The 20,651-nt window shown below is 44.7% G+C and overlaps 1 protein-coding gene across 3 annotated transcripts in view; it reads right to left on the bottom strand.

Moving 5' to 3' along the window:
- The window catches only part of Soga3 (SOGA family member 3), a 56,442-nt gene extending 49,966 nt beyond the window's left edge, over positions 1–6,476 (bottom strand). For all 3 annotated transcript variants that reach the window (XM_004651223.2, XM_045158304.1, XM_045158305.1), the window contains exons 1-4: positions 6,338–6,476; positions 3,369–4,549; positions 2,644–2,868; positions 744–902 (exon numbers count right to left, since the gene is read on the bottom strand). In XM_004651223.2, the coding sequence (XP_004651280.2) occupies positions 744–902; positions 2,644–2,868; positions 3,369–4,460 (1,476 nt within the window). In that variant the 5' untranslated portion in view covers positions 4,461–4,549; positions 6,338–6,476. The remainder of the gene's footprint in view (positions 1–743; positions 903–2,643; positions 2,869–3,368; positions 4,550–6,337) is intronic.
- Between the last annotated feature and the right edge of the window lie 14,175 nt (positions 6,477–20,651).

The raw sequence follows: 20,651 nt of genomic DNA, 5'->3' as shown, positions 1-20,651 counted from the left end.
GATGGGATCAAATTGGCTGCTGTAACTTCAAGTTTACTAACAGTCTGAGCAATAGACTATTTGGAACTTTGTTATCGAGAAAACTCAAGCAATGTTTGGAATATAGTGAACAGTCTTTACAGCCCTTTGTGTTCTTAAAGGTGATGGTTCTGTGAAATCACAAACTATTTCCCTCAAGTACCACAAACTTCACCTCTTCATGGTGTGTTTAATTTTGTAAATTGACATATGTTTTGATAACACAGAAATGAAATGCCAGGGCTGGAGAGATGGCATAGCAATTAAGCGCTTGCCTGTGAAACCTACAGACCCCGGTTCAAGGCTCGATTCCCTAGGACCCACGTTAGCCAGATGCACAAGGGGACGCACACATCTGGAGTTCGTGTGCAGTGGCTGGAGGCCCTGGCGCGCCCATTCTCTCTCTCTTTCCCTCTCTCTATCTGCTTCTTTCTCTCTCTCTGTTGCTCTCAAATAAATAAAAATAACAACAACAACAACAACAACAACAAAAATGAAATAACAATTGTAGCTCATAGTAAATCCAACTGGAGGTAGGGCTCAAGTCAGATTTTTCTTTGTTATTCATCTGTCGTATGAAATTGGGTATTTTTTACTAGACTCAGTGAGAACAAACCTTGCATTAATGAAAGAAAGCATGATTTCAACAAATTATCTTAGTCCTTGAGATTTTTTGCTAAAGAGCTGAAATTATACAACATATCCTGAGATAATTGAATACTAACCTCTTTCATTTTTTCCAGTTCATTCTGTAAGGCTTGTTTTGCAATCTCAACTTCAATAAGCTGCTGCCTCAGTTTCTCATTTTCATCTTCTGTTGTTGTTCTTTTTTCTTCCACATTTTCCAATTCATGATGAAGTCTCACAGATACATCCTTTGCCACCTAAATTAAAGTGTTTGTAACAATAAAATATATTTCATTCACATTGAAAGGATTGAGCCAGCATTTATACAGTACTTATCATGTGGCAGTATTCCCAGTATCTTATAGACACGCCATTCATTCATATATATCCTTCATTAATCCTCACAATCCCACAAGATAGTTATTACTATTACTATTTTATAGACAAGGAAACAGTCTCAGAGTAGTAAGGTAAGGTGGTTATAGTCACATAGCTAACAAGTAACCAAGTGATCTGGTACTCAGTTATGTCCCCTAAACCCCTAATATTCATTACTCTTTGAATACCAGTATGTATCTTTAAAAGTTTTGAGGCTACCTTGAAAATTAGAGGGTTTGGACGAAAAAGAGACTATCTCATGTACAGTCTTGGGACCCAAATTGTGGTTTCAAACTGGGTGGAGAATGAGCTTGGCTATTTCCAAGCTATGTTTTAGGGAGGAGCACTTGCATGTAACCTGTAAATGGTGGTATTTTTTTTCCACCTGTAAGATAGTTCTATTACTGATCTCTAACTTATGGAGCTATTTGCTAGAAATTAACTGATAAATGTGTAATGAAGCTTGCTGTTATGAGCATACTATGCCTGATGAAAAAAGAATATTCAGGGCTGGGGAGATGGCTTACAGGTTAAGGCGTTTGCCTGCAAAGCCTAAGGACCCTGGCTCAACTCTCCAGGACCCACATTAGCCAGATGCACAAGGGGTCGCACACGTCTGGAGTTTGCAGTGGCTGGAGACCCTGGCACTCCCATTCTCTCTTTCTCTGTATTTCTCTCAAATAAATAAATAAAATGTTTTTTTTTAAAGAAAAAGAATATTCAACAAATGTTCAGAAACAAATGACAAAATGAATACCACAAGGACGTTCATAAAATGTTTACTCATAGCTTTGTTTAAAACAAATATAAAGTAATTACACTTTATTTTCGTACTGATGGAAGTCAATACAGTTAAAAGTATACTTGACTGCCAGTGGTGATGAATTAAATATCTGGTTCGCAATGTCAACGAATCTGACTATAGAAAAATGGAAAGGCCTGAGCCTGACTCATAGAAGGCTTGCAAGGCTTGAGCTGTCTCCCCTGGGAGAGGCTCTGAATGAGCAACCTCACTTCAAAAGGAAGTTCTTTGATTTGCTTCATCCATTTTACACCACTAAAGAAGCTGCGATTTAGACTGCCTTCCAGTCATGGAGTTACTGAAGTGGACAAAAGAAGTCCCGCATGGAGTGAGACTTGAAAACAGACACCTTAACTCTGCAATCCCTCCCCCAGTGCCATTCCTATCCGGGGTGTCAGTAGCTATACAGTAGTCCGCACGCACCTCCCTTAAATACTATCCTGGCCTTCATTGGGATTATAACATTTGAGACCAGATCTCTGGGGGATAGGGCAGGTACATGCTGTTTTCCCTGCCCTTGCTTCAGCCTATAAGTGTGTGGGGTAGGGAGAGCGTTTTCTTCTCGCCATTTCCCGAACAGTCAGCGACGCCCAGCAGAGCCCAGCTAAACTAGCTCTGGCCGCATGAACTGGACTCTAGACCCACCTGTCTGTTCCTTCTTGCGCAACCCTCATCATCTTTTGTGGTCAGCTCTGTTAAATGGCATGTCCCTAAGGTTCCCTAGCCGACACCACAGGAAGCTTTACAGCTTTTTCCGCGTAAAGAGCCCCGGTGACCCTGCCCCGCGCCGCCCGCGCCCGCCCGCGCCCGCCGCAGACCTTGAGGTCCTGCTCCAGGCTGCGCAGCAGCTCGCCGTCGATCTCCCCGGTCTGCGCGTAGCGGAGCCGCTTGCGCTCGGCTTTGCGGAGGCGGTATTGCAGGATCCGGCAGTTTTTGTTGGCTCTCTCCAACTCGTGGCGCATTTCCTGCAGTTGACAGGCATCCTCCTCGAAGAAAGTGTCCCTCATCTCGTCCATCTCGGTCCTCAGCTCATCGATCTCATTCTGAAGTGGTGACAGGCCGCTGGTCGCACCCCTCCGATAGGCACTGCGTACCCCCCATCCCAACTCCCAGGGCTCAGCTTTAAGGTCCTCTCTCCTTGAGACGAGTGACAAGAAGCCAGAAGAAGAAACTGGAAACCCGGCCCACCTGAGGCCTTCGCTTGCTCTCTTACTCAAGCTCTCTCTTCAGGGAAAAATGGGACAAACCACGACGATGAGAGAGTGAGGGGGGGGGGCACAGAGACAGAGAGAGAGAAGGAAGGAAGGAAGGCCGGCCTAGATTTGGTAACACTACTATTAGGTTCCGTTTCAAATCGGGGGCAGGCCTTGGACCCCCTCCCCCGCGCGCCTTTCTTGTTCCCCAGCCTCCCCCAGCTCCCCTACAGGTTAGCAACAGCCTCCCTTGACCGTCAGGACACGCCCTAGTCCCCCGGGGCCAGCGCCCCTCCCCCATCCCGTCCCCCTCCCCCACCCCGGCCCCCTCCCCAGCCCAGCCTCCTCACCTTCAGCGTCTCGTTCTCCTCGCGCAGCTTCTCCATCTCCTCCTGCATCTCTTCCTGCTGCTGAGGCTGCAGCTGCGACGAGGGCGGTGCCGCCGCCTGCCCGGCCCCGCCACCGGCGCTGCCCTCTGCGCTCTGCTGGGGGCCCTCGGCCGCCGCCGCCATCGGGGAGGAGGAAGAGGAGGAGGGGGAGGAGGAGGGGACCCCCTGGGGCTCGCAAACGGCAGGGGCGCCGGCGACCGCGGAGCTGCTGCGGCCGCCAGCGCCGTTCTTAGAGTGCATCTGGGCCGCGGCCGCCGCGCGCTCCTTCTTGAGGTGGAACTGGATGAGCTCAGACTGCAGACATCCTTCCTTCCAGTAGCCCCCGCCGCCCCCGCCGCCGCCCGAGCTCCTGCTGCCGGCGCCCGGGGCTTTGCAGGCCGACGAGGAGGCTGGGGTGGCCGAGGGGCCCTCCCCGCCGCTGCCGCCCCTCTGCGGAGCGCGGACGCCTTTCCCTCGCCAACCCCTGGGCGGCGGCGGCGGCTGCGGAGCGCCCCCCTCCCGGTCCCCCGGGCCGCCGCCGGCTCCTCCTCCTTCCCCGCCTCCGCCGCCTCCTTCCCGGATCAGAGGGGCTTCCCCGACTTTCGAGGCCGCCGACTCCACGTCCCGGGGCGGCTCGTCGGGCGGCGCGGTGGGCCTCCTGGGGCCCACGGTGGCCAGAGTGGCCGCGGGGCCCGCTTCAGCACCGACCGCCGGCTGGACAGCTCCTGGAGCGGCCCCCTTGGGTGCCGGGGGCGCCGCCTTCTCAGGGCCGCCTCCGCCCGCTCCTCCCCGGGAGCCCGCGGGGGGCGCGGCCCGGCCTCCGAGCTTGGTGCTGGGCTGCAGCTGCGGCTGCTGCAGCAACTGCTGCTGCCGAGCCGAGTTGAGCTTCGTGCCCGCGCCCACCGGGGACCGCGCGGACGCCGACGTCGGTCGCAGAGAATTGTCCCTGGACCTGGCCGGGGACTGAGCTCGAGGCTGCTTTCGGCTGCTGCCCTCCGGGTGCAGGCGAGCCTCGGGAGCTGTAGAAGCCGAGGCTGCGGCAGGGGCAGCGCCCCCGGTCGGTGGCTGACTCATGGCAGTCTAGGAAGAAGCCACCGGATGCGACTTGGAATCGTCCATCATTAGCTCATCCTCTTCCCTCCTTCTGCCACCAACCTTCCTTTCTAAGTGGGACAGAAACAGAAGAGAAATATGCAACATGACTGCACTGTCAAGTGCAAAAGGTGATTTGCAGGACAGGAGAAGGTGCGGGAAATGAACAGGTTTTGGAAGGCGCTAGCTAGCAAGCTTCGCCTGGAAGAGGATGCATGCTTATTTTGCATAAGGTGGCGCTGTCGCCATCTCCCTGTCTGAAAGCAGCTCAAGCTAGCATTCTCTAGGAGCAGGTTTTGGAAAGGCTGACATAAAGGCTCAGGGGGAAAAAAGGATGGAAAAGGAAATAGAAAAGAGGTCAACAGGAGGCTTCTGAAGGGAAAGGAAATGTCTACATACTAGAGTTGTCAAACATCCGCTTTAACAATTTGGCTTTCTTCAACATCAAATCGCCATTTAAAACTTTCATTAGCTGGAAAAGTTTTACTTAATTAGTACCCAGATGTGTCATTAAGAGACACAAGGTTATGATGTAAGTTCCTACGGAAATTTACTTGGATAAATGACACTTATCTCAAGTAGTTTCAATATTTAATACTGCCTTTAGAGAAATGTAGCCAATTTTCTCTAGAATAGGACCTGGTTAAAACAATAAGTATTGAATGACTTTAAGTCCAGCTTCAAGAAAACAATGGCATTAGAAATTAGTTACAAGATCCAGTTATTTACAACCTCAAACAGATTTGTTTTGTTTAAAAGATACTTTTGCAAAAGTTCATGGGCAACTCTACACAGTCCATAAGCTTGAGGAGGCGTTGGAAATCATTTAAGTTTAAGTGTGAGTACAAAATAGAAAATGTTTTCATTCTTAAGCATCTTCTCAGATGGCATATAATAGAGCAGGTTGTACTTTGCAAAATTCCCACTCCTTCTTGTGGGTCCAAACTCTTAAGACAGAATGACCCTCATCCAGAAAGCTGATGCTACTTCCTCACTGTGGTGAAATCGACTCCCATTGTGTTATCTTTTCCAGATAAATCCATCACTGTCCCCTTTAACTTAGAAAGCAGCAAGCTACTGTCAAATGGGTTTGTCTCCTTCCTGATCCAGTCAGCTAGCCAGTTTTCCTTGGAACTATTACTTCTCTGTGAAGCACAGGAAAGGCATGACTCGGCAGAAAGCTCTTTTACACACACAACACACCTCCGTTTAAGAGAGATTTACCTGATAGTTACTTAAATTGTTCCTGTTATTGTCTCGCTTACATATCATAACTTAAGATGCAGTCATTTCTCCTTTTATACGGAAATATGACTCAAAGTTCCTCACCCCGTTACCATTTCTGCCTGTCTAATCCCTTTCTAACTCACTTTGTGATATCAAGGTGAACAAAGAAACGACTTCTGGGTGGGGGGAGTTGCCTGTCAACTTTCTGCATCTCTTGAAGCCACAACCCTGCAGAGTGTCCAGCCTACTTTACCAGCACGAGTCAGACAAATGTGGGCCACTCAACTCAACTACATTGCCAATTCAAGGTTGTTATTATTATTATTATTTTCATGAGGCAGAACCATCCTCGAGCTAAAGAGCCATCAGATAATGAATGCATAAGCTTGGCTCCCAGACAGCCTTAATTCCTGAGAAATCTCTGCTTCAGGGAACTGGGCTCCACAATCAAAGACACTTGGTGACTGTCACGTGCTCCCCCACAAAGTGACAAGAAGCTGCATCTCACGACTTCCCCCATGGAAATCGCCACCCAAGCAACCCCAGCATGGCCAAATCAACACTGTTACGTCCTAGTTTGACTAGTCTGCCGTGGACCCTCCCCATCTCCTTAGAAATGCCGAACTGCTCACTTCTCAGCAGAGGCGATGCTTCCAAATAGATGCAAACCGACAGCAGTTTCTTCCAGATATTCCGGAGACCTCAGGGTCTATTTTCTGTGTCTTTCAGAGAAACTTCAACTCCGTGGCGTTCTGTGCCACTTTCTGGTTTAGCACGACGGCTCGCCCCGCCGGCACCCGCGGTGGTTTCTCCAGACAATGGCGGTACCGCGCAGACGCGGCGCTCCTGCGGCTCACTCGCGGGCTGGCGGCTCGCAGCAGGCCATCGCCGTCGCCCGGGTGCCAATGCGTGCCAGACACTCGCCGGGAAGTGCAGCGGTATTCATGAGCTGACCTCACCGGGCTGGGGAGAGGGCGGGATTGAAGGGAGGCTGGAGTAGAGGTAACCAAAGAGAGGTTACTTTGAAGAGGAAAGGGAAGGTGGGGACAGGGGGAAGGGGTGGGAGAAGATAAGACAAAAAGGCCAGAGCCACGCCCGGGATGGAAGATTGGCAGCTTTGCTCCAAGTCCTCGCTCCACTCTCATTTCCCGTACTTGGCAGAAGATTCCAAAACCGCTTAAAATCGGATGCAGTGGGTTCCTGCAAAGCTTTGTGTCGGGTCAGATCAATCCCTATCAATTATTTACTTGAGCTCTTTTGCTGGGGAGGCGGATTGGAGCATCCTTCCCGGTGCGACTCGCTTCTCCGGATGCAGCGAGAGGCGCTGGCCGGCTCCGGGGAGTTCTCTTTGTTCACTCACTTTCATTCTCAGCCCAGCGCCCCACGCCGCTACTCCCCACCCCCAGCACGGGCGGAGCCATCCGACGTCGTCCTCTCGTCGAATAGATGCTGCTGGCAGACCCACCGCCCCACAGACAAAGGGCTCTTGCAAAGCTCGGCTACATTAGCGCGAATTGAATAAAAATGCCTACAGAGACGGTTGCTGACAAGTTAGCTCTAGGCAGGGTTCCCCTCTCCTTCATCCAGTGCAGGTTTCTTCTGTGAAAGCAAACACAGTTGCTGGAGCCACAGCCTTGACTCTCCTGCACATAAGGAACAGAAGACAAAATTATTCATGCAATACCAGCTGAATGGGCAATTCAGAATATGCATTTGCAATGCCCTCTTATCCATGCTTTTACACAATAATGTCCTTAAAAATCGAGGGGCATTTTCTCTTTTTTCCTTACAGGCTTTCAATTAATTAATCTTTCTTTGAGGAGGAATAGGAAGGGTCATAAAAGCCTCCCTTCTACCTACAAAAAAAAATTCCTTTGTGAGCTTGAACGCCATAATAAAAATAAGCCCGTTTTGGAAAAGGTTATTAGAAATTAAGTTTCTCTTACATTTGTGTTAGAGAAATGGTGGCATCGTGATTTCGTAGGGACGATAAGTATTGGCTCTAATATAAATCCTAACACAAGAAATTTTGTTTGACAAATAAAAATCTTGCACTGTGTTAAGGTGAAAACAATTTGGGAGTAATCTGCACAGAAGCAATCATTGCATTAAAATAAAGAAAGTTTAAGCCCAGGTGATTTATGTCTCAGGCAACATCAAATATGTTACCACAGCAAACTCATTACAAGGTCCAAAACAGAGGTGAAGAGATGGTCTATGCCCAGCACTGTCCAAGGTGCTGGGGACGCAAAGACAAGCCCAGAAATTATCTCTGTACTGAGAAGACTGGAGCACACTGGGGTGAGTTGAGACAATTGACATACTGTCCTTATTCTTCTTTGAACTTGCTTGTGAGGTAGAGAAGTGACACTTGTGATATTTATTATGAAAAGTCCAACAGTTGACCAACAATAAAGGGGGAAAGGAAGAGTGAAAGTGTTATTTTGAGTTTATTATTAGACAATTTCTCATTATGTTCCCAACATTAGTTGTAACAGTCTTAAATTATAAAGATCCATGGGTATCATTCAACTAGAGTAGGCACAATGGATAAGAATATCCTCAGTCAATCTTTATATATAAAATATTGATATAATAAACAGCCTAAGAATACCAAAAAAAAAAAAAATAGTCCTGTTTGTCTAAGAACTGGTCCTCTGCCCAGGCATCTTCATTTAAGTTTTTCCCAAGGTAGTCATATTCGTTTCAGTGCAAGCAGTAACTTTCACAAGTCTAATAAAATTGAGAATGTATTCATATTGCCATCAGAGTCAGTGTCTGTTACAGTTAGCTTCATGTTGCTGCCAGGAAACACCTGACCAGTAGCAGATTGTGGGAGAAAGGGCTTATTTTGGCTTACAAGCTCAAGGGGAACTCCATGATGGCAGGTGAAAACAATGGCATGAGTGGAGGGTGGCATCGCTTCCTGGTCAACATAGGATGGACAACGTCAGCCAGAGAGTGTGCCAAACACTGGCAAGAGAAAGCTGGGTATAACACCCATAAGCCTCCCCCTCAACAATACACTGACTCCAGGAGGCTCACATTCCCAAATTACCACCATCTGCGGAACTAGCATTAAGAACATGTAAGTGTATGGGAGACACCTGAATCAAACCACCATATTCCATCCCTGGCTCCCATAAACTGATCACCATCCATGACACAAGGTACAGTACATTTAGTTGAACGTTAAAAGACCCCATAGTTTTTTATCAATCCCAGTAATAATCAAACATCCTCTAGTCCAAGATTTTTTTAACTGAGCCCTAATACAAAAAAAGACAAAGAATAAACATTCACACTACAAAAGATGGTATTGGGCATAGCAAAGAAATATTCAACAAATACAAGATTTAAAACAATCAGGGCAAACATCAAACCCTGTAGCTCCAGGTCCAGCAACTCTAACCAGTGGCAGTTCTCCCAGTCAGATAATTTAAACCACCGATGAGTCTCTGGAGTTTCAATTCTTTCCCTCCAGCTCAGCTGCTCACAGTCCCAGGTATACTACACCCAGTGCCAGCAGCTCTTGGCAGTCAACCCAAACTCCTGGCTTCTACATTGGGTCTCCACTGCAACCCACAGTTCATCACCATAGTTCAACCAGGCATTCAAATAGGTAATTGTGGTGGTTTGATTCAGATGTCCTCCACAAATTTAGGTATTCTGAATGGAACTGATGGGGATTTGGGAATTAATGCCTCCTAGAGGGAGAGTATTGTTGGGGCAGGCTTATGGGTGTTATAGCCAGTTTCCCCAAGCCATTGTTTGGCACACTATCCTGCTGCTCTTGTCCACCTTATGTTGGCCAGGGGGTGATGTCCACCCTCTGCTCATGCCGTCAGTTTCCCCTGCCATTGTGGAGCTCCCCCTTGAGCCTATAAGCCAAAATAAACCTCTTTTTTCCATAAGCTGCTCTTGGTTGGGTAATTTCTACCAGCAATGCAAACCTGACTGCAACAGTCAAGTGGTATCGAGTGGCATTGCTGCTGGACACCTGACTGGGAGGCTTTGGCCTTTTGGAGCTAATTTTCAAGAAGAATGTGCAAGGATTTGAAACATTGGCCTAAGAGATGTCTTACAGTGTTGTAAGTACAGCTTGATGGATTATTCTGGTCTGAGCTGCAAGACCTGAATGCAGTAAGAACTATGGACTGTGAGGTTTGGCTTATGAGGATGAGAAAGAGCTTTGCTTGGACTGGGTTAGCAGTTTATGTGAGAAGCTTGCTCTTATGCCCATGTCCTGAGAAGTTGTGCAGGGTTGCTTTGTGTAGTAATGAACTGGTTTGAGCAGAGGGATATGGCACAGAAAGAAAAATCTTTGTGTGTCTCCCATAAATTTAGGTATTCTGAACACTAGGTTCCCAGCTGATGTAGCTTTGGATATTAACTCCTCCTGGAGGGAGTATATTGTTGGGGGCGGGCTTATGGGTGTTATAGCCAGTTTCCCCAAGCCATTGTTTGGCATACTCTCCTGTTGCTATTGTCCACCTTTTGAGGGCCAGGAGGTGATGTCCACTCTCTGCTCATGCCATTGTTTCCACTTGCCATTGTGAAGCTTTCCCTTGAGCCTATAAGCCAAAATGAACCACTTTTTCTCCACATGCTACTCTTGGTTGGGTGATTTCTACCAGCAATGTGAACCTGACTGTAACAGTAATCCAACAAACCTACTTCACATTGCCCATGGCCATTGCAACATGGTTTGATTCAGGTGTTCCCTGTAAACTTATATATTCTGAATGCTAGGTCCCCAGTTGGTGGCAATTTGGGAATTTAAGCCCCCCTGGAGGTGAAGTACTATTAGAGACAGGCTAATGGGTGTTGTAGCCAGCTTCCCCTTGCCAGTGTTTGGCACAATCTCCTGTTGCTGTTGTCTACCTAATGTTGGTAAGGATGTGATGTCCACCCTCTGCCCATGCTATCATTTTCCCCTGTCATCATGGAGCTTCCCTTCAAGTTTGTAAGCCAAAATAAACCCTTTCTTCCTGCAAGCTGCTCTTTGTTTTATATTTTCTGAAAGAAATGTGAAGTTGGCTGTAACATTCTTTTCTGCATTGTTATATTCCATGGTACCAGGTGGGCTACCAAGCTTTTTAATCCGGAGGGCAATAAAGCCACCTTTGAAGAGCAAGACAACTTCGTTGTGGCCTCCTACTTTCAAAAGAATCATCATTCTTCCTGCAGTCCTAATGTACATCAGCTGGCCCAATCACAATGGTTGTAATCTCTCAAACAATTGCAGCTGAATGGGCAGCAGTTTTATCCCAAAGATTTCACTTATTTTGTACCATATCTATCTGCTCTCACCAGCCCATTTGCACACAATGTAAACCCTGAATAAGTTCTCAGGGCATGGGCATAATTGTAAGCCTTTCACCAAAGCACCTTTGGCTCAGTCTGGACAAAGCTTTTTCTTCCCCTCATAAGCCAAAAGTCACAGTCCATACTGCATTCAGATATTTCAATTCTGACTAGAATAGTCTATCAAACTCTACTTATGGCACTGCAAGGTGTCTCTTAGGCCAAGGTTTCAAATCCTTCCACATTCATCCCTTAAGGCAGTTCCAAATGACAAAAGCCACAGTCAGGTTTCTAGCAGCAGCAGCCCCACTCTTCTGGTACTAATTTTACTGCTGCAGTCAGCTTTGCATTGCTGTCAGAAAGCACCTGACCAAGAGTAACTTGTGAGAGAAAAGCATTTATTTTGGCTTTCTGACTCAAGGGGAAGCTCCATGATGGCAGGGGGAAAAAATGGCATGAGCAGAGAGTGTACGTCAGCTCATGGCCAACATCAAATGGACAACAGCAGCAGGAGAAAACACTAGCAAGGGGAAGGTGGTTATAACACCCATAAGCCTGTCCCCAGCAATATACTGCCTCCAGGAGATTCCAATTCCCAAATTGTCACCATCTGGGGGCCTAGCATTCAGAACACATATGCTTACAGGGGATGCCTGAATCAAACCACCACAGTGTCCTTAAGAGTTTCATTTTGTAATTTAGTGGTATATAATTTCCAGATAGAAAACTACAATAGTAAATATCAGCATAAGCAATATTTAAATATATAAGCATGATTATATTCATGTAAACATGATATAAAAAATAAACTTTACAAAATATTTTATTAATTCAGAGAGAGAGAGAGAGAGAAATAAAAATGAAGGAATGCCAGAGATCCTTGCCACTGCAAATGAACTCCAGATACATGCACCACCTTGTGCATCGGGCTTTATGTGGGTGTTGGGGAATTGAACTCAGAGCCTCCCACATCCACAAAACGAATTTTTTAATTAGGAATTTGTTTGAGTTATTTCCTTATTTGCTTGTTAAAACTATACTTCCTCTATTAAGAAAACACTACGGATGAGTATCCAGATTTCTCCAGAATCTGCAAAAGCTTTGGCATTATTTTTGTTGTTTCAGAAGCAGCCATGCTAGCTGAGTTTTTATTGTCTGATTGTAATAATGAATCACCTATTCTATAGCAAAGCGAGATAATGGATCTTAAATCAAGAAAAGAAAGCTAAAGTCTCAAATTTGAAACTCTTAACCTCATAGTTTAAAATCCCACTCCTCAATTGTCATGACATTAACCAGACATGAGTATTTTCATACTGTCTAGTTTTACAGTTGGTCAGGTGTTTTCACTTTGCATAATCCATAGCTCTGAAGTGAGCTATCTTCCTTAGGAATACCTGAGTTTCAGAGATGCTCAGTGACTTGCTCTACTTCAGTTTCCCAACTGTAACTTGAACTTGGGTCTTTACTCCATGACATATGTTTCTGAGTTGCCTCAAGTACCTTTCTTTAAAAATATCACAACTTAGCTGGGCATGGTGGCGCACAACTTTAAGCCCAGCACTAGGGAGGCAGAGGTAGGAGGGTCACTGTGAGTTCAAGGCCACCCTGAGACTACATAGTGAATTCCATATATATATCAGTTTATAATCAATAGATCTCAGGTTGATTTATATTAATATGCCTATTTAGTCTCTTCCCTTATGCATAGACTATCTATATCTGAAAGTAGCAATGCTCCTCAAATTGCCTATGAAATTGTCTCACTCCTACTTCTACTTGTCCTTTAGAAAAATAAACAACATAGCCTATATCTATGTTTATTCTAATGAAACCATCACATGATGGTTTACTTTCTCACTAAACACTACTTTCTTAATTATCATTTTTTCTTTGGCTTCTGGATCCATTTTGCCCTCTCAGTTTCTTTATTTGAGGGGGTAGGCAGAGGTGGAAGTACATCATAGCCAGGACCTTGTGCCCAGAACTCTACCATGGTGCAATAGCCACAGCCACTCTTTTCTGCAGCATTTTTTTTATTATGTCATTTTCAAATTCACTTTTTGTTGACTGTCATCCCTTCTTCTCCTCCCTCCTCCTCTTTCCCGATTCCCTGCTCCCTGTAATTTTCTTCCTTCTGTTTACATGTCACAGTATCATTTTGCTCATCCCTCCCCCATTCCAGTTCATCTCTTTAGATTCATTTTGGTTACAGATCTATGTGTTTGGGTTTTATACACATTTCCCCCCCACCCCATATACACATGCATATAGGTATTGCAAGCTAAGGCCTCCATATCAAAGAGAATAGGCGATTTTGTTCTTTCTATGTTTGAGTCATATCACTTAACATGATTCTTTTCAGACCCATTCATTTTCCTCCAAATTTCATAATTTCATTTTTTTGTACTGCCAAGTAGAATTCCATTATGTACATGTACCACATTTTCATTTACCTCTCATCTGTTGCTGGATACCTAGGTTGTTTCACATTCTTAGCATTTTATAAATATAGCTGCAATAAACATGGATGTGCAGGTATCTCTGTAGTAGAGTGTGGAGTCCTTAGAGTATATAACCAGGAGTGGTGTCACCGGCTGCTGTATGGGAGGCTGATTTCTAACTTTTTGAGAAATCTCTACACTTATTTCCATAATAGTTGTACCTGTTTTTACTCCCACCAACAATGGATGGGGTTCTTCCCGCTTCATTATCCCAGCATTAGCTGTCTATTTTCTTGATGTTAGTGACTCTTCCTGTATAAGATGGTGTCTCAGAGGTGTTTTGATTTGCATTTCCCTGATGGCTAGGGAGGTTGACCATTTTCTTAGGATTTGTTGGGCATTAGTGCTTTTTCTTTTGTGAACTGTTCAGTTCATTAACCCATTTGGTGATTTGCAATTTTATTTTTTGGCATTTAACTTTTATAGTTCTCTATAAACTCTGCTTATTACCCCCTGTCTATATTTTTATTATATTTATTTATTTAAGAGTGACAAAGAGGAGGAGGAGGAGAGAGAGAGAGAGAGTGGGCACACCAGAGCTTCCAGCCACTGCAGGGGAATTGAGCCTTGAACCGGGGTCCTTAGGCTTCACAGGCAAGCGGTAACCACTAAGTCATCTTTCCAGCCCCCCGTCTGTACTATTGGTGGAAAAGATTTTCCTGTAGGCTGCCTGATGGTGATAGTTTCTTCTGCTTTGCAGAAATTTTTTAACTTCATGTGGTTCCATTTGTTGATTCTTGGGGGTAACTCTTGTGCTATTGGAATCCCATTCAGAAAGTTCTTGCCTATGCCTATATCCTGGATTTAATTCTTTTATTTTATTTTATTTTATTTTATTTTTCATCTAGTACTTTCTGTGTTTCTGGTTTTAGGTTGAGGTCTTTGATCCATTTTGACTCCATATTTGTATATCAGTATACAAGGGGAGAGATATGGATCTAATTTAATTCTTCTGCAAGTGGATATCTAGTTTCAGCAGTACTATTTGTTGAATAAGCTGTATTTTGTTCACTGAATACTTTTGGCCTACTTTTCAAAGTGGCCAAAGCACTGCTCCTCAGGCATTCTTTCATAATATTTTGTACCTACTGGTTTGACATTATTTCCTTTACAATTACTATCAAAATCCAGATACACAATTCTGTTTAGACAAATGCTTCTCATAGGTTTGAAAGATAGGCTTGGTGGCTCACACCTAGAATCACAGTCTTAAGGGGACTAGCAGTATTGCTGAAAGCTCAAAGCCAGCATGATTCCTGTGGTGGTTTGCATATAAAATGTCCTTCATTACCTTAAGTATTTATGATTAAGCCTCCTTAGACCCCAAATGGTGGAGTCTTTGGGAGATGGAGCCCTGGAGGTGTTGCTAAGGATTGGTCTTGAGATTCAGTGCTACTTGGTGTGGGGAGCTGGCTCACTCCGATTTCCTTACTGCTTCCTGTGGAAATATGACACACCAGTTGCCTGCTCTGCCATGTTTTCCACTACCACTACCAGAAGCAGCTTATGGGAGGAAAGGGTTTATTTCAGCTTAGTTTTCAGGGGAAGTTATATCTTGGTGGGCTTAACAGAGAAGGTTGCCAGGTGCCAGCACATCACATCTTGTCACATTATGTAGATGGAAGTAGACCAAATAAGCTATCTCTGAACCCCCAGTGGGTTGGACTAATTAACTTCAACATCTGTGCCCAATAACCTACCCCTTCCAGCAAGGTTCCACTTCCCAATGCCTCTGAAACTTTCCTAAAATTTCCACCAGCTGAGGAACAAGTATCCATCACACCTGAAGCTAAGGGTGGGAGGGATTTAAAAAATTACTTATTTGCAAGCAGGTGGCAGTGATGACAGAGATAGAATGCGGGGAACGAGTGTGCATGCCACGGCCTCCTACCACTGTCAACCAACATAAAGCCAGATGCACAAAGTGGCACACACATCTGGAGTTGGTTTCTGAGGTAGGGTCTCTCTCTGGTCTAGGCTGACCTGGAATTAACTATGTAGTCTCAGGGTGGCCTCGAACTCACGGCGATCCTCCCAGCTCTGCTTCCCCGAGTGCTGGATTTAAAGGTGTGCACCACCACGCCCGGCCATTCGTTTGCTTTTGGAAACAGGGTCTCAGCCTCTAGCTCAGGCTATCCTGGGACTCACTATGTTGCTTGGGCTCGCTTGAACTTTCAGAGTTGCTCTTGCTTCAGCCTCCCAAGTGGTGATATTACAAGTATGAACCACTGCACTGGGTATGAGGTAGTTTGTGAGTACATTGTTTAATTTTACAAATAGGTAAGATTAAAAATATTTTAAAAGGTCAAAATAATTCTTTACATAGGCCACAATAAAGTCAAAACATAGGTTTTTAGTATAAACATGGTTCACAATAGTATTAGTGAGAGTCCATCAGAAATGCAGAGGTTTGCATATGAGAAAAAAAGTGTTCAACTCAAAGGTATACATTTTAGCCTTAAGCATAGTTCACTGATTGTTTTAACACTGTTTTGTGAAATATCTCTCAAAAAAGAGCCTTCGCCCCATGCAGTGATTATCTTCACCATGGTTTTTGTAGTCCTCATTGTTAAATGAGCTAACATTCTGGACAGTCACCCAGCAAAAGACACAAACCAGATCCCAAGGGTGACGGACTCCTTTCCCTTCCCTTCCCATAGCCCCTTGATCTTGCTGGTCTTTCTATCCTGCCTCAGTTTCCTTTTCTGAGTTTTTTTTCTATTTTGCTTTTTGAGGTAAGGTCTCATTCTAGCTCAAGCTGATCTGGAATTCATTATGTCATCACAGCAATCCTCCTACCTCTGCTTCCTGAGCACTGGGATTAAGGGTGTGTGCCACCATGCACTGCTCTGTCTCTGAGATTTTGATCCTTAGTTTTAAGGGTTAATGATAGCTTAAGTTAAGCTATTTAGTGCTGAATAGGGATATAGACCTTGCCTGCCCAGAGAGTCATTATCTGATGGCGACAAACTACCTAAACAGGAAAGCATGCGGTAGTTTAGGGTAGGTTGTACCTATTCCAAAAGTTAACACCAGGAATGGAAGGACAGTTTACCACGACCAGATGGATGAGAATCATCATGCAAGCAAGTCTTGAAACCTTAAGGCAGGATCTGGCAAAACTTTAATTTGGGTCTGTGAACCTAAGAATACTGAAGGACACACTGGCCAGACTGGCAGGTCTACTTCAACAGTTGCACAGGCTTCCTCTTGTGATGCTGTGAAACTACCAAGGGACATCTTGTTTTGTAGGATGGTTTCCTCACCATATTAATTTGTTTGGTATGTGTATATGTGTATGGTGTATGAGTATTCATATACATGTGGATACACATGTGTTCAGGTAGGTGTGCATTTGTGTGTGTATGTGTTTTGGAGACAAAGGTTGAGATTGGGTATCTTCCACCTTATTTACCGAGGCAGGGTCTGTCACATGAAGATGGAGCTCACTGCCTTAACAAGTCTAGCTACCAGTTTGCCCTGAGGAGCCTGTCTCTACTCACTGAGCACAGGGATTACAGGAGGGCTGCTGTGCTTGCCTGGCATTTATATGGTTGTTGGAGATCTGAACTCTAGTCCTGACACTTTTGTGGGAAGCTCTTTATTAACTGAGCTATATCCCCAGCCCATCATCTTAATCTTTGAAACCAAAGAGTGAGTTCCCTTGGGTAGCAATGCTTCAGAGAGAATCCAACTGGAGAGCTTTACCGTGACCTCTACTCCAGTGAAGCCTAGAGTGTGATTTAGCTACAGAAAAGAATTTCAGGACAAGATAATATGACCTGAAGTTGGAGTTTATTTTAAAAAGTTTAGGGCTGCTGGGTTAGCAGTTAAAGCACTTGCCTGTGAAGCCTAAGAACCCAAGTTCGGGTCTCCAGATCCCACGTAAGCCAGATGCACATGGTGGCAAATGCATCTGGAGTTCGTTTGCAGTGGCTGGAGACTCTGGCATGTTCATTATCTCTCTCTCACTCTCTCCCCTACTCCCTCAACTATCTTTAATAAATAAATAAAAATGTTGTTTTTAAAAAAGTTTAAAATATAAATTTAAGCATGGGAAGGTAAGGAGACACACACACACAGAGAGAGAGAGAGAGAGAGAGAGAGAGAGAGACCTTTGCTTCTTTTATCCATAAACATACAGGATCATGGGCTGGAGAGATGGCTCAGGAGTTAAAGGCACTTGCTTGCAAAGCCTGACGACCTGAATTTTATACCCCAGCATCCATGTAAAGCCAGATGAACAAAGATGAAGCCTGTGTCTGGAATTTGTTTGCAATAGCCACAGGTCCTGGCAGGCTCATTCATTCTCCCTCCGCCCCTTGCAAATAAATAAAGTATTTTAATTAAAAAAAAAAAAGCAGGTTCCCTCTACTTTTTGTTCATTTTTTATTTATTTATTTGAGAGCAACAGACACAGAGAGAAAGACAGATAGAGGGAGAGCGAGAGAATGGGCGCGCCAGGGTTTCCAGCCACTGCAAACGAACTCCAGACGCGTGCGCCCCCTTGTGCATCTGTCTAACGTGGGACCTGGGGAACCGAGCCTCGAACCGGGGTCCATAGGCTTCATAGGCGAGTGCTTAACCGCTAAGCCATTTCTCCAGCCCGATCTCTGCATATTTAAAGGTCAGCTTAAATTTTAAACTTTTGCAAAATAAGAACTTAAGTCAATTAGTTAGATTTTCCAAGTCTCACATTTTTAAACAACACATTCATTCACTTATGGACTTATACATCTAACATGTATTATTATGAAATGTTAAATGTAGTTCTTACCACAGAGTATCAAATAGTGATCATTACTAATGATAAATGATACCCACAGGGCACCTTGCATTATAAGCTGTCAGTAAATTTTAGCTGTAATTTTTACTATTAATAGTTTATTAATATTACTGAAATTAAACCAAATTTTGCCATTCTTGATCCTCTATAAAGTCAATGCCACACTGATAGATACATATAGTTTATCTCAGATTGTATTATAATTACCCATTTAGATGGTAAATATCTTAAGATAAAATATCTATGGTGCTCATTATCTCCAGGACAGAATTGTATATAAAGAACTAATATATACAAATTTATGGGTGCCAAGAATGATTACTTTCATAGCCCAAAGATTAAAGTTTCACCTGTCTTAATATTTTTTGTTTTTTCCTGTTTTTATATAAAATTAAAAACTATTAAAGTCCCCTCCGACTATCCTCCTTGGTCCCTCTCCTCCCTCCATTCCCCTCCTTTGCACCTCCACTGTTCCCCTGCTGTTCCTTCTAAATTGATGTCTGCTTTGTTGTGGTGGTTCTCTGGCATCCACAGTAACCTCCTGATGGGCCCCATATTATGCAGTCTTGTACAGATAACGACAGTGGCTGTGAGGTCATGAATGCATTGAGGGACACCTAACTCACCGCCCCCCCCCCCCATTATCTTTCTGCCTACACCTACCAAGGTCTCCAAATGCTGTGTCATCAGGCCAGTCTGACACTTTGGCTTCTGGTAGTCACCAGTGGTGGCAGCAGCAGAGAGCCCTGAGCAGCTTCCGTTGGCGCCCTCTAGTGTAAAGCTCTTGTTTGTCCTACAAGGTGAGGATTCCATAGCCCAGGATTTCAGCAGCTAGTGTTAAATACAGCTTCCAGACTAGTGATGCCTTAGACTCTTGGTTTGTAAGGGTGGATGCTCTCTGGAACTTTCTCAGTAATCAGGGCTTGAAGTTTCTCTTAGCTGGCTTATTTTTCATTTATTTTGTTGACATCTTCCATAGTTATAGACAATAAACCATAATTCCCTCCCGGCTTCACTGTGCCTTTCATAACTCAGCACTCCATCCTATCCTCTCTCCCTCTCAATCAGTTTTGCTTTTATTTTGATGTCATCTTTTCCTCCTATTATGATGGTCTTGTGTGTAGGTAGTTCCAGGCATGGCAAGGTAATAGGTATCTAGGCCATTTTGTGTCTGGAAGAGCTCATCGTAAGGAGTCCTACCCTTCCTTTAACTCTTACATTCTTCCTGTTACCTTTTTTGCAATGGACCCTGAGCCTTGGAAGGTGTGATAGAGATATTTCAGTATTAAGCATGCCTCTGTCACTTCTTTCTAATACTATGGTGCCTTTTGAGTCATCCCAGAGGTCACTGCTATCTGAAAAGAGAAGCTTCTCTAACCAAAAGTGAGAGTTGTATTAATATATGGGTATGAACATTAAGTAAAGTGCTTACTGGGCAGTTTGTTGAGCATAATATATGCATCTAGCCAGACGCTAGCAGTCATTACACCCTTAGGGCTCATTACTTGCCCTGTCATAAGTTTTCAGTATAAGGCATATTCTCTTCTGTGGAACAGGCCTTCAGTCCAATTAGAGAGAGGTTGGTTTTCCCCATAACAGACATACCACTATTGCACCCATTGGCTCATTTGGCCTGGCTGGCCAAATTTAAGGCTTGCTGTGTCTATTGTTGTTTACTACTGATGGCTTCTCTCTCTCTCTCTCTTGTGGAGCTGCATGTAGCATAGCTTTCTCCAGCATACTGTCACCTGGTCTACATGGAGGAAATTTTCAGCTCAGCTCCAGCTTGATTTATCAGTGACTTTTTAGTCCAAGAATGTGGAGTCTTCAGCAATAGAGTATTACCATCTATCCCTGGTGGGAAACCAAGGGTCTTGATAATGGACTGTAATGTTTTGATGGCATCAGGGATCTCTCTGGCCAAAAAAACCAATGAAAGGTCTCCCATCCCTGGCACTGAAAGTTTTCTAGTAACAACCTAAGGCTTTTGGGTATGCCATTGTTCAAAAAAGTTGGTTTCCATATAACTTATTCATACCCTCTTAGATTTTTAAAAAGTTGTTTTCTTTATTTACTTATTAGAGCCAGAGAGAAAGAAAGAGAGAAGATATGCTCCAGGGCCCCCAGCCACTGCAAATGAACTCCAGATGCACATGCCACCATATGCATATGGCTTACATGGGTACTGGAGAATCGAAAATGGGGCTTTAGGCTTTGAAGGCAAGTGCCTTAAGCACTAAGCAATCTCTCCAGTCCCCTTCTTAGATTATGATTAACCCTCCCTCCACCTTTTCTTTACTCAATCTTCCCTTGACCTCATGTAGGCCTTTCCACTCCCAGTAATCGGTT

This window comes from Jaculus jaculus, chromosome 9 (assembly GCF_020740685.1).
Source record: "Jaculus jaculus isolate mJacJac1 chromosome 9, mJacJac1.mat.Y.cur, whole genome shotgun sequence".
Classification (NCBI taxonomy): domain Eukaryota; kingdom Metazoa; phylum Chordata; class Mammalia; order Rodentia; family Dipodidae; genus Jaculus; species Jaculus jaculus.
The sequence above is the reverse complement of the archived record's forward strand: the minus strand, read 5'-3'. Positions and strand labels throughout refer to the sequence as shown.